The 12,776-nt window shown below is 34.8% G+C and overlaps 2 protein-coding genes across 11 annotated transcripts in view; one reads left to right on the top strand and one right to left on the bottom strand.

The window, feature by feature from the left end:
- The window catches only part of CASK (calcium/calmodulin dependent serine protein kinase), a 184,160-nt gene that overhangs the window by 73,354 nt on the left and 98,030 nt on the right, over window positions 1-12,776 (bottom strand). For all 9 annotated transcript variants that reach the window (XM_072359465.1, XM_072358958.1, XM_072359297.1 and 6 more), the window contains exon 6: window positions 3,431-3,533. In XM_072359465.1, coding sequence (XP_072215566.1) covers window positions 3,431-3,533 — 103 coding nt within the window. The remainder of the gene's footprint in view (window positions 1-3,430; window positions 3,534-12,776) is intronic.
- Window positions 5,347-9,321, top strand: GPR34 (G protein-coupled receptor 34). 2 transcript variants are annotated; one of them, XM_072345524.1, is made up of 2 exons: window positions 5,347-5,633; window positions 7,584-9,321. In XM_072345524.1, the coding sequence occupies exons 1-2, from the start codon at window positions 5,588-5,590 to the stop codon at window positions 8,750-8,752; spliced, it is 1,215 nt and encodes a 404-aa protein (XP_072201625.1). In that variant the 5' UTR covers window positions 5,347-5,587; the 3' UTR covers window positions 8,753-9,321. The 2 variants fall into 2 exon arrangements, with proteins under 2 accessions (XP_072201625.1, XP_072201636.1); XM_072345535.1 differs by lacking the exon at window positions 5,347-5,633 and adding an exon at window positions 6,271-6,340.

Genomic DNA, 12,776 nt, shown 5'->3' with positions numbered 1-12,776 from the left:
ACAGGCAGACTTCCATCTTTAAGTATCTACTTGAATCTTTCAAATGAATATACTTCAGCAAAATTTTCTACTGCTGATTGCAAGAACATCAAGAAAAAGAGGCCTTCAGAAACAGATAGTTCACGAAAACAATTTCCAGCAGCTCAGAAAATGACAGTTTCTGTTCATTGCACTGCAACTTACAGGGAAACATGGTGGAACAAGAAAGTATTTCCTAAAAGTTTTCCTTTTGGTCTTATGGAAAATAAGTTCCAGCTACATTGATTTTTTTCATGCTTAGAAATAATTAAATTCTCTTAAAAATAAACTCCACTGGGTTGTTAGCTGTTAACTATAATGTTCCTAAAATCTATTCTATACATTTTCATTAATGACATCTAGTATGATGTCTTATCTTATTATCGGGAGATAAATGTAGACTTCTGTAAAATAACCCTCTGTTTGAAAGAACACGGTAATTACACTCCTTCCAAACAGCACAACTTGATTTTTCACATATGTTCAAAGATTGAGACTGGTCTACTTTCAATTCCTGGAACTTACTTTATTACAAAAATCCCCAAATGTTTGTTTTTCTTAATATATTTATTTATTTTTTCCGAAGATTTATGTACACTGGAAGAAGCTTTGTTTTGCTAAGTTCAAAAAATCCCACAGTCACAGATAAAGCAAAAGCTGACCCTAGAAGGTATGCCTGGTAGAAACCAAGGGAGCAAATTCCATCCTATTGTGTGTTATCCTGGGCTACACGCAATCTTGTCAGGCACAGTTACATCAATAAAAAAGGTGAGTAAAAAACAGGCACAAATGGAAATGCATGAAAGTAAGAAAAAAAGATCAATGCACTGCTAACCTCTGAATATTTTAGATACAACAGCTCCTATTTTAGGCAAAAAACTAGCAAATAAAACAGTGACCACCACCGAAATAGAAGAGCTTGTAGAGTGGCTTGGTTTTGTATGCAAGAGAAAGGGAAGTTGAACTTCGCTACAGCCATGCTACTTTCAATGCGGATGTGCTTTTTCTAAAGGAAAGCTATCTTATTCTGTCTTAAATGATAAACTACTCCAAGCATTTATCTTCTTGAACATCAGGATCATCTGTGTAGGAATTTATACCAATAAGGAATATATCCTGCTCAGATATTGTAGTAATACATATTAGATACAGAAAGGTAAGCAAACATTGCATTTCCAGCTTGTATAAGACAGCACTGGAGAAGTTATACAGTACAGTGAAAACCAAAATGGGTTCGGAGTATTGTGGTTTTTAAGGACAGTAAGAGAAACTTAATCTCCTAATAGTTCTTGTTTAAGTAAGAATTTATTTTTTGATGTGATATAGATGAAAATAACCAGCAAATATAGGAATCATCATGCTGGTGTGGAAATAATTGAACATGTTAAGGAGAAGCAATTTTACTTTTAAACTAAAAATTAGAAAAAGAACGTGAACATAAATATACTTACTACAAAACGGAATTTTTATTTAGGGCATAGCAATAACTTAAACAATTACATTGATACACAATCTATTACAAGAAACCTACAGCCCAGTATGTGCAGTACCATTAATCTTTCTATAATACATATAGGACATTACTGTGCAGTTGCAGAAATAGAAGCTTGCAAGTGCTCTATAGGGAAGTGTTAAGTACTGTGCTTTCACGAAGTACTCCGGAAAGGAAAAGAACTGCCAGATGTAGTCTGAAGTACAAAAACCAGAATGGAAGATCAGAAGATAGAGATATGGAGTCTGTTAAGGAGAAAAATTGAAACATGTAGTGGTATTAAAACATTATATGGTATATAAATGTAGTGTAAATGCTCTAGGTAGCCCTGAAAGTTAGATGAATATGAAGGTGAAGATAACGAGCGCTAATGAAAAGACTGCAAACTCGAAATGACAGTTGAGAGAGTGGAAAAAATAATACAAAGGCAGATTGGTAAGAGATTGAGACAAATCAGGCAAAGCATACAGAGAAATATTATGCTGATGGGGCTTAAGGGAAAAAAAAAAAAAAAAAAAGAAGCTTCTGTAAGTACCGCAAGCTGAACTATAAAGGAATGAAAACGTTTACATCGGAAAGGAAGGATCAGGCCAGCATTGACAACTACAAGACAGCTGAGTACATGAATGATGGAGTGGGGCTGCAGAAAAGGAAAGGAAGGATATGATGAATTCTGGGCAGAATGCAGGACTTTTTTCTAAAGTGAACTTCAAAGTTCTGGTGAGAGAGCTGGGAGTCTGAAAGTAAGTTCAATGTAACTGATTAGCTGCAAAACAGTAGCTGAAATTGAATAAAAACTGAAAGAGTTGCTCAGTGAGAACAAAGAAAAAAAATGAGGGAATCATAAATGAAATGGTAGGAACAATCACTGAAAAAAAAAGCAATGATTTGAGAAACAGGAACAGCAAAGAAAGAAATTAGCTCATTTAGGAAAAAAAAACCAACAGCCTCTAAACTGAATGGGTATTTTCTTAGAAAAAGACTTATCTAGGACTGTAGGTAATAAGAAATATCCAGGTATTTGTAGTTACTGGAAGAGTGTAGAAGATGTTGGTATGTTTAAACTGGGTTTGCTCTATATTTAAAAAAATCATATAAAAGCTAAATTGACAAAGATCTTTTACGTGTTTAGATAAGAAAATGTGAGTTTTTGAAGAAGATACTGAGGCATACTGAGAGGAAGTTACTCCCTTTTGAAGAAAAAAAACCACCCACAGTTAATGAAATCTTTTGTTGTGGTCTCCTACTCTGGCAATGAAAACACCAGAAAACTGATTGGGTCTTCATCTGTGCAGGCTGATTAGAGCATAACCCTATTGTCTGGAACAATATGGAAGGTAGCTAGAGGAAATAAAATGCACAGAAAACAAAACACACAGTCAAAAAATACACATTATCAAGATCTTGGTGTCTTATGCAATAATTACAATGAAATATTAAAACATAGGGAAGAATCACATGAAAGCTAGTAAGATTTTGCTATTAAGCAGAGTATAGTATAATGACAGTCTAAAAAACATACAGGAGCATTAAGGACGCTGTACTAAACTTTTAGTCAATTGCTTTGACACACATTTCAATCTTGATGGCGTTGTATGTTGTGTGCTTTGCCAAGCATGGACTAACTCTGCCAAGGACTGTATCAAAATGAAAAAAAATTTGCATTTTTCAATTTCATTTTGATCAAAACAGTGTAAGCTGTTGCTGAGAAACGTTTAGACACTTTTACAACTCAGTATATGTACACACAGTGCAGTATGTTTTTACAGTTCAGATACTCGTGTACATATATTGCTGACAAAGTCTTTAGTAAAGATTATTTTTGGAGTCCTTGTTTTGCAGCCCAAGCTATGTTGGAAGCACAGAACTCTGCAGGAAAACTTCTGTAACATTATATAAGTTTGAAGGACAATTTCTTACCTCCAGCAACTAGCCCAGATTCTCCTAATTGAATTGCTACCCCGAAGCCACCAAGCTTTACCGGGGCTGAATTCTCTTTTGAGGCAAGCAGTACACAGTGTGGCTGAAAACAACAACAATGAAAGAGCAAATTATTGTATTATTTGAAAAGTACAATTGGCATCTTAGAATTTACATTCAAAAACTCGCCAACAGAAGTTAGATTTTTTTTTCTTTTTTTTTAAAGAAATTCTTAATTTGTAATATTTTTGGAAGGAGATCCTCTCTCTCCACTGGCTTCTTGGTAACTTGTCCTAGGTACAGCAAAACCATTTCAGGACTTAGCTCAAAAGGAACACAAAGTAAAATCACAGCAGCATGGAGATAATGAATGTTGGCATTTTCTTACTTAGTTTTTATTTTCACGTTTCACTCTTACGCTTTACACTGTTCTAGTTCTTCAGTAGATACATCCTGCCCTATGACACAGTGCATGTGATCTTATTCTTAACACTTTGAGCCCCGACTGCAGTAGGATCACTTTCCAGCTGTGCAGAAACAACATTGCTGTGATATTTCTATTAAGTTACAGGGTAACCTGTTCAGGTTTCTAACTGCATTCCATGCAAAGTCATCCACATTTTTAATTTTCCACAGTTTTTCCACTAGTAATATTAAGATGCAACATATAAAAATACAGTGATAGCATTATTTGGAAGAGTGGTGACTGATGTGAGAGGAAGCAAGAAAGTCTACTTAAAAATACAATATAGTGTTTAATACAATTTATGTAGAATGACTTTCTACATTTACACAGAGCCTCCTTTTGCACAATCAGCTCTGTTATTTAAAAGGATATCAGATCTGTCTGTACACTACTTCTTGAGAAAACATCACTGCTTACATTGCAAAACAAGGAACTTCAAATAGGTTACCCTATATCTTCATATTTTTTCTTCTTCTCTAAGAAGGTAAGCATGCGCTGCCTTAAGTTTGGTTTTCTTTTACACTTGTCCTCCTGCAAAGAACTTGAGAGAACACAGCTGCTCACTACAGAGATGATCTAAGGTTAAATTGCTTTTGGGGGAAACTTAACTATATTGCTCAAATCTGGAACAGCAAAATTACAACCTCCCTGCACACATAACTAATCAAGCTGTGGAAGAATCCATACACAATTTCCTTCTGCATTACTTGTGTGCATTACCTGTACTACACAGTTTTAATTTAGGTTGATGATCACTTTGTAAAAAAGTACAGAAAATACTCAGACTTTTGAAAGTTGTAATTATCATTATATATTAGAAGTCTATGAGAGCTTATCTTTCCTAAAGTCTAATCTATGTATTCACCAAGGGTCATGAACTGTTTATCTTTGATGCTTCCTTAACATTCATTTGTTTTTATAGTAAAGCACTCAGATTTTGTGACATGACTGTAAATATGTGAGAGAAAATACATGAACAAATCTTCCCAATTCTTCTGGTACTATTAAATATCAGGATGAAATAATGATAACATACTAACATCAACCTAAGATTGTTTAAAAGTCCAGAATAAATCTGCAGTTGAAACAAGCTTGATTCTCAGACAGATGATATGTTAAGAATGTTAACATAAACACTCTCATTTCAAATACTAAGGAAAATACCAAGTCAATATAACATTCCTGTTATTAAATTTACACTAAGTCATATTAGGACTTCTAGAATCAATTTTTAAATTTGCAATTTAAAAATGTAATTTAAAATCTCTTACATCCTATTTTAAATAGTATTACCAGCTGGTATTATCTCCGAGTACTTAATTTCTGCCTTATTGAAACCATTAGGCTGCTCCAAAAGTAATGCCTCCTGTTTTATTATGTTGGCCCGTGACATCAGAGCTGGATGTGGAAGGGACGATGGTAGAGGTTGAACATCTTCTCAGTTCCATTCAGCTTCATTCCGTTGCCATGTGACAGATGGCAGCAGACGGGCAGTCTGACACACTGACGTCTGACATGGAAATGAAGAATTTCTGCATGCAGAAAAAATTGTACCCACTGACACCCATCAACGTTTGCTGAACATTTATGGAGACCAAACAGCAGATGTGAGCACAGTGAGGAGCATTTCTATAGTGGTGACAGCCACCAGTGGGTCACCTCCAGAGATACAGATTTCTCACAAGCGTGGCATGCAGGCTCTTGCTCACTGCTGGCAAAAATGCATAGCTATTGGTGGTAAGTACATTAAAAAATAGTGTTTTGTAACTGAGAGTTTTCTCTATCAAACAGTATTACTGCTTTCTTTGTATCTGATGTGGTTTTCATGCAAATAAGCAAGAGGCATTACTTTCAGAGTGACCTATCTATCATCACTGCTGGTTTAAGTGAAAAAAAAAAATCAACCTTAGATTTCTCTCTTAGAGCTAAATGGTGGGTAGATGGATGAGAGCTGCATCAGGGTAACGAAAATGTGCCACTTCAATGTGGTATTCATTTTTCTTCACTCTATGCTTGAATCTTGAAGAAGTGATACTACTTTCATGCCAGCATCAAGACATGGTGTACCAACATAACTGTTTACCAAAAAGGAAGACACTGAGGTTGGTAACAAGAAACAAAGTTTCTGTGAAAAAAAATCCCAATCTCTTATTCAGATTGAAATTCAGTAAAAGTTTATGATATAACCAGCAAAGGCCAAGTTAACAGCAAAGTCGATCTTTCCAATAAGTTTGGTTTTGCTACCTAAAAATATCTTTAAAAAAATAGTTGCAACACTAGTTAAAACTTCCCCTTGTAGCTAATTGCACTGTGTCAGCTGATTCTTGAGCTTTCATAGAGAAGCTGATACTCCAGCTTTCTAATAAGAGGACATGCTACATGTTACTCCTCCCTCTCTTCAGCAGTGGTTTTCACAGTCAGCAGAAGTTCTTAAAACACAAATGGTAAGTGGCTCCTTTTATACTTAAGATACAATAAAATACATTCTTATTAAAATTTCTTTTAATTACAAAGGTACTAATGACCTTTGCAATTAATTGCATGTAATTAAATATTTCTTAGTTTAAGTATGCATGCCTACTTAGAGACGACAAAACTTTGGATAAAGTTGTGTTTCTGAAGTATCTGCAGTGTAACTGATTTTTTCCAGCCCTCATTCACCTAAAAGATGCTATTAATTATGCAATTCATGACATCAAGAATTTTTTGCAACAAAAAAAGCAATGTAAACATAACATTTAAAGCAGCAGAGAGGTTTCAATGTGTATTTGAAGGTACTGTATTTTTTTAACAAGATTAAATTTTTATAATTACTTTTAGCCCACGCCATCCTGAATGGTTAATATGAAAAGACAGCTGTTCTTGTAAAACTGGAACATACTGCCCACATCTAATGCAATTTTAAGATCATCCAACAGGAGATGTTACAATACTTTATTATTAATGTCTTCTCAATAATTCACATTCTGTATGTACATCACTTCTTACTAAGCTTCTTATCTAAAATGTTCCAATTTTCACTGCCTTACCTATATCAGGCATTTCTAAGACCTGGAATGTTTTTTTTTTTTTCCTTGTTACTGTTGCTGGAGATATACATATAGAATACCAAATATGATTTTTCAGCTCTTCTTAGATTAGGGAAATATTAGCTTATCCCTTTAAAAAAAAAATATATATATATATAAATAAACTAATTTATATAATCTTCTAACATCATGGCATATAAACTTAGGTAAAAAAAACGTATTGTTAATAATTGGTTGTTAACTACCTCTCTAAACAGCTAGCTGCTGTTCTGCCATACTGATCAAGTGTTTTCTTTTGGTTTTCCTTCTTCAGCCAAAGCTGATTTTTATCTTCCAGATTATACCTCACTGGTTAGCAATATACTCTCACTGACATTAAAAACTTTATGAAAACAAGGGAAGATGTGAAAACAATCCATTACTGAATTAATGTAATTTTAAGCTAACATCGGTTACCTTGCACAATTTTGATTTACAAATATTGCACAAAAGGAAAAGACACCTAACTTTACACAAAGATACAAATAATAAAAAAGAAGCTAATATAATAGTGCTGACTCTGTGCTGTTTATATTATGTAAATGCTTCATAGGCAATAAAGTGTAACAGTGTTCCTGTGGTGACTTAATATTTACAATTTCTCTTTGCATCCCAACAGAACAGCTAAGAAAATCCTCACAAATGGCTGCATCTTCAGTTGATTTACTGACCATTCTTCCACACAAGGAAGGCTTTTGGGGTAACCAAACTGATCTAGCCACGAATGCATCTGAAATTCAACACAATGCAAGCTGTTTCTTAGAAGACAATGCACTGTCATTTGCTTTCATACTTTTCTACTCTGTTATTTTTGTCGTTGGATTGGTTGGAAATATTATAGCCCTGTTTGCATTCCTGTGCATTCACCAGAAAAGGAATTCCATCCAAGTTTACTTGCTAAACGTAGCCATTGCTGATCTTTTGCTGATCTTCTGTCTTCCCTTCCGAATACTGTACCACATCAGCAACAACACGTGGATGTTTGGACGGATTTTATGCAAAATTGTAGGAACTCTATTTTACATGAACATGTACATTAGCATAGTGCTGTTGGGACTAATTAGCCTAGATCGTTACATAAAAATAAATAAGTCTGTGAAACGACCTAACATGTTAACTACTACCCGAAGTATACATATCTGCTGCATTGTGTGGGCAGTTGCACTAACAGGATTTTCATTAGTAGTTGTACCATCTCTCTTCAGGAGCGAGGTCAGCAATTCTACCTTGTGCTTTCATTATCGGCATAAAAAGAATGCAATGACAGAAGCAATTTTAAATTATATCACTGTCATCATTTTTTGGACAGTTTTTTTCCTTTTGATACTTTCCTATGTTAAAATTGCCAAGAACCTGCTGAGAATTTCAAGGAAAAGAGCTAATTTTCCCAATGCAGTAAAATACACCCAGACAGCAAGGAATTCCTTCATTGTACTCATTATTTTCACTGTATGTTTTGTTCCATACCACATGTTTCGATTTGTCTACATTACATCACAATTACAAAATCCATCTTGTTACTGGAAGGGAATCATTCACACGTGCAATGAGGTTATGCTCATATTTTCATCTTTTAATAGCTGCTTAGACCCTGTTATGTATTTCCTAATGTCCAGGAGCGTACGTAAGACTGTCCTCCAACTTATTTGTAGAAGAATTCATGGAGATTCAAGTTTGACTCTGGAAAGTACTTCAGAAATAAAACTTGGACAATATATGCAAGAGCGATTATCTACTACCACTCCGCATTCAAGTTCTGTAAAGAAGAAGTCTGACTTAATCAAGTAAACAGATAACAGCTTCTCTCACTGTCACTTTAGAACACCAGCATATGATGTACCAAATGCAACACTTAATGGATATTAACCTTGTTTTGTTGTTCCCATTACAAAATGAGAAGTCTTACTTCTGTTTGTGAAAATGAGAAGTAACTTTTCAGAAGCACTTCACTTTTGTTTATCCAAGAAAACAAAACACGAAACTTCCTTCTGGTTATCTCAGGCATCTTCTGTGGGACTAACCTAGAACACTAAGTCTTTGGGGAGATGTCCACAAAGTGGTTTGAGCCTGTGTAAGGAATCTTGTATACAGATGTTAATATTAGTAATCTGTGTATATAAACAAATGCATTTTGCAGAAGAAATGTGTCCTATTCAAAAGAGCTATATGAAACATTAAAGGCTTTACATACTTTCTGCTTTAACAGGTTTCACAGAGATCAGCATTTAACTGTATTTACAGAACTATTTTTGCAAGGAAATGAGAATTTAGCAACATATGTGGCTCAAAACTGAGGTGAAGAACACATCTGCCATTGATTCAGTTATAATTACTGAAGATTCGCTTCATTAAATACCAATACTAAAATATTAAAGCCTCCTTTATTATTCAAGCCCTTTATTATATTTTCAATATTTTAATGAATGCCGAGGTTGAGTACTTGAGGTAAAGTTAAGCACTGGTTAGGACACTGGTTAGAAATTTGTGAATAAGAGATGACATGCGTATTTTCAGCTATCTAGGATTTCCTTCAAAATCTGAGCAACAAATTTGGAAGCTTCAGCTACACACGGTATTTCAACAAGGGAAAAACTGAGCATACAGAGCAGAACAGGAAAATTAGCTGCTGTGAACACCAGAAGCATCACCTCTGATCTTTGTTTAGGATCCATCATCCAGTCTACTTATAGGTTTATGGATTCAGGCAAAAAACAAAATTATGAACTGTAAGGTTGTTTAAAACAGGAGAGCTGAAGGTGGAGCTTCTTAAGACCAAAAGACATGCAAACAGATGTTTATACTGAGAGCAATTTACATGCTTAGCACAAGAATCCAGAAAGATGAACTGATTAGATACTAGATGTTAGATACTATTTCTGCCAAAGAAGATTCTATTATGCTTAACACATAACAATATTGTTCAGGTTAACTGAAACACTTTTATACTAATATGATTACCAGTAACTCCGTCTAATAGATCACATAATCTATTAGTTCTAGCTTTATGCCTAATTTGTCACAAAATGTGCAGATATTTATTAATCCAGCAAAATATTCTGATTTTATAGAAGCTAGTTATAAAATTCCTATTGAACTAAGGAAGTATAACACTTCATCTCTGCTAGATATCACTGTGGTTTAATTTTTGTGTGCTTTTGCTTCAGTTTCAGTGTCCTAGATTTGGATAGGATAGAGGTAATTTTTTTCCTAGTAGCTGATATAGTGCCTCATTTTGGATTTGTGATGAAAACAATAACACACCAACGTTCTGTTTGTCTAAGCAGTGCTGTACAGAGTCAAGGACTCTCTTGACACTCATGCTGCCCTGCCAGTGAAGAACTGAGGGTGCACAAGAAGCAAGAAGTGAAAAGAACCAGGACACCAACCCAAACTGGCCAATGGGATGTCCCATTCCATACAAGGTCACGCTCAGCAATAAAAGTTGAGGTAAAGAGGAGAAGGAGGACATGTTCAGGGTGATGGTACTTGTCTTTCAAGAAACAGTAAGGTGTGATAAGCTATTTTGGAGGTGGCTGAACTTCTATCTGCCCATGGGAAGCAGCAAATGAATTCCTTGCTTTGTTTTGCCTGCATGTGTGGCTACTGCTTTACCTAGTAAAATTGTTTTTACCTCAATACAAATTCTGACATTTTCACCTTCCCCATCATCTCCACCAGCTATGGGGGGAGGTGAGTAAGCAGCTGCATGGGGCTAAGCCACCTGCTGGGTTAAACCACAATATTTCCTGAAAATGGTTTAAACACATTGTCAAATCAAAATACAATGATTAGGCCATGTGTGTTACCCTATTTGTTTGTTCTTACCAAAAAAAAAAAAAAAAAAAAAGAGCTGGGCTTTCTTAAGAGAGTTCTCTGTTTAAGGCTGGAATTTCATCATAAGGATTACCATTCATGGACACCACACTACTGCAAAAAAAAGCCATTTTAGAATTTCAGACGTGCTTTAGCAAACACTTGCTTACTAAAACTTTATTTTGTGAACAACTAAATTCATGAACAGGCAACAGGAAAATGTCACTACTGTAGAGCAAGCTCTGATTCTGATCCGTTATGTGAACACTATTATGTAGGCTTGTTTGTTACACTTTTTATAGTGAAAACTTTGAAGTATATTTTCAAGAAGAAGTGCATTTCACATTACAGCCATTCTTACAGATTGTAGAGAAGGAGAACCAGAAGCCATGTATAATGTCAACAGATGATTTTAAAAAAAAATAAAATTAAAAATTTAGAAGTAACATTAAAGAGTAATACATTCCCAGGACCACATACTACATTACATACTGCTTCACTTTAATTAACCTCTGTGCATAAGGAATGAAAAGCATATGTGATTTAAAACTTTCAGAAGTTACAGTTTAGTGTTCGTATTAGGCAACTGCAGCACCTACAAAGACATAAAATTAGGCAAGCTTGGGTAGGTAATGATTATCTAGATTATGATTTAGCAGAGGGTTGTTAGAGTTAGGGTACTATGGTTAGGCTGCGGTTGGACTTGATGATCTTTGAGGTCTTTTCCAACCTGAGTAATTCTATGATTCTGTGATTTTATGATTCTAAGGGAAATGTGAATGAATTTGTTTGAAAAAAATCATCTACCATAAAATCAGCTCTAGCAGTCATGTTACAGAGGAGTCAGCAGAGGAGCTCTCCAGTAGACTTGAGAAGTATCAGGATAAAGGGTATAATGTTGTACACGGACTGTAGCAAGATCGTTTACAAAAGGTCCTAAAGAACTTAGAATGCTAAATGCTATTTCTTATTTTGGAACTAGTTAAAAAATGCTAATAAAACTTAAAAAAAAATAATTAAAAAATATATATTTTCTTCAGGATATTATCTAAGAATATCCACATAGATTCACTTACAAACACGTTGAGTACTATCTGGAATGACTGAGAGTAAGGAGACAACAAAGTTTTTAAGGTAGATGTGGGTAAGGGGTATGGTAACAACCCTGCTCAACTGCAATAAAACAGCAAAGTCACTGTTAAAATTAGGAGAAAAAACCACACTGATAAACTATCATTGTGATATTCCATAATCTATACAGTACAGTTTCTATGCAGAAGACATAAAACAAACTCTTGAGCTCAGAAACAGAAACCTGAAAGAGGACACAGTAAGTCTGTATGACCAGGTATGGCATGTAAAAGGGGAAATGGGAAAAACTAATTATATGCTCTTTGTCAGAATCTGATATTAAGGGAAAAGCAGTTACAACAACAGCAACAAAAAACAATACAAACAAACAAACAAACAAAAACCCAACCCAAAAAACACCAACATAAGTGAAAATATTTCATGACAGATATTCACAAGTGTGCTTCAAGGTATCAAAGGCCTGGCTCAGAACAGGATCTGAAACTAGACAGTGCTGTCATGTAGGAAACAACTACTACTGAACAAAATCCAAACACTTTATTATTATTATTATTATTATTTTCCCTGAAATCAATTTTACCAGCTTCAGAGGGTGAATGGCAGGCACTGCAAGCCTCTATACTGAAGTGTAAAGAATCTTGAAGCTCTTGGGAGATCTGCTGAAAATTACAATGCGACATTTCAGGTGATTCTATAACTAGTCACCTCAGTAGCGTTACTATGTTTGTTACTTCTCATTTTAGCAACGCTTCCTAAGTGATAGGAGGGCCAACTATAGTAATGTATTGAATCTTCAACTAAATCTCAACATAAAATGCTAAAAGAAACTTGCTAAATAAACTAGGCTCCATCCTCTTCATTCTCCAATTATGTCAATTCATTCTCATTCTCCTACTATTCTCCCACT

Source organism: Excalfactoria chinensis, chromosome 1 (assembly GCF_039878825.1).
Source record: "Excalfactoria chinensis isolate bCotChi1 chromosome 1, bCotChi1.hap2, whole genome shotgun sequence".
Classification (NCBI taxonomy): Eukaryota; Metazoa; Chordata; class Aves; order Galliformes; family Phasianidae; genus Excalfactoria; species Excalfactoria chinensis.
This window is presented reverse-complemented; position numbering and strand designations above follow the sequence as displayed.

What these genes read in the sequence shown, in the direction of transcription:
- GPR34 (XM_072345524.1), top strand. Translation starts at nt 5,588, where the DNA reads ATGCAGGCTCTTGCTCACTGCTGGCAAAAATGCATAGCTATTGGTG. An exon ending in AAAATGCATAGCTATTGGTG is followed by an intron (nt 5,634 to 7,583) that starts GTAAGTACATTA and finishes GCATCCCAACAG; the next exon opens with AACAGCTAAGAAAATCCTCA.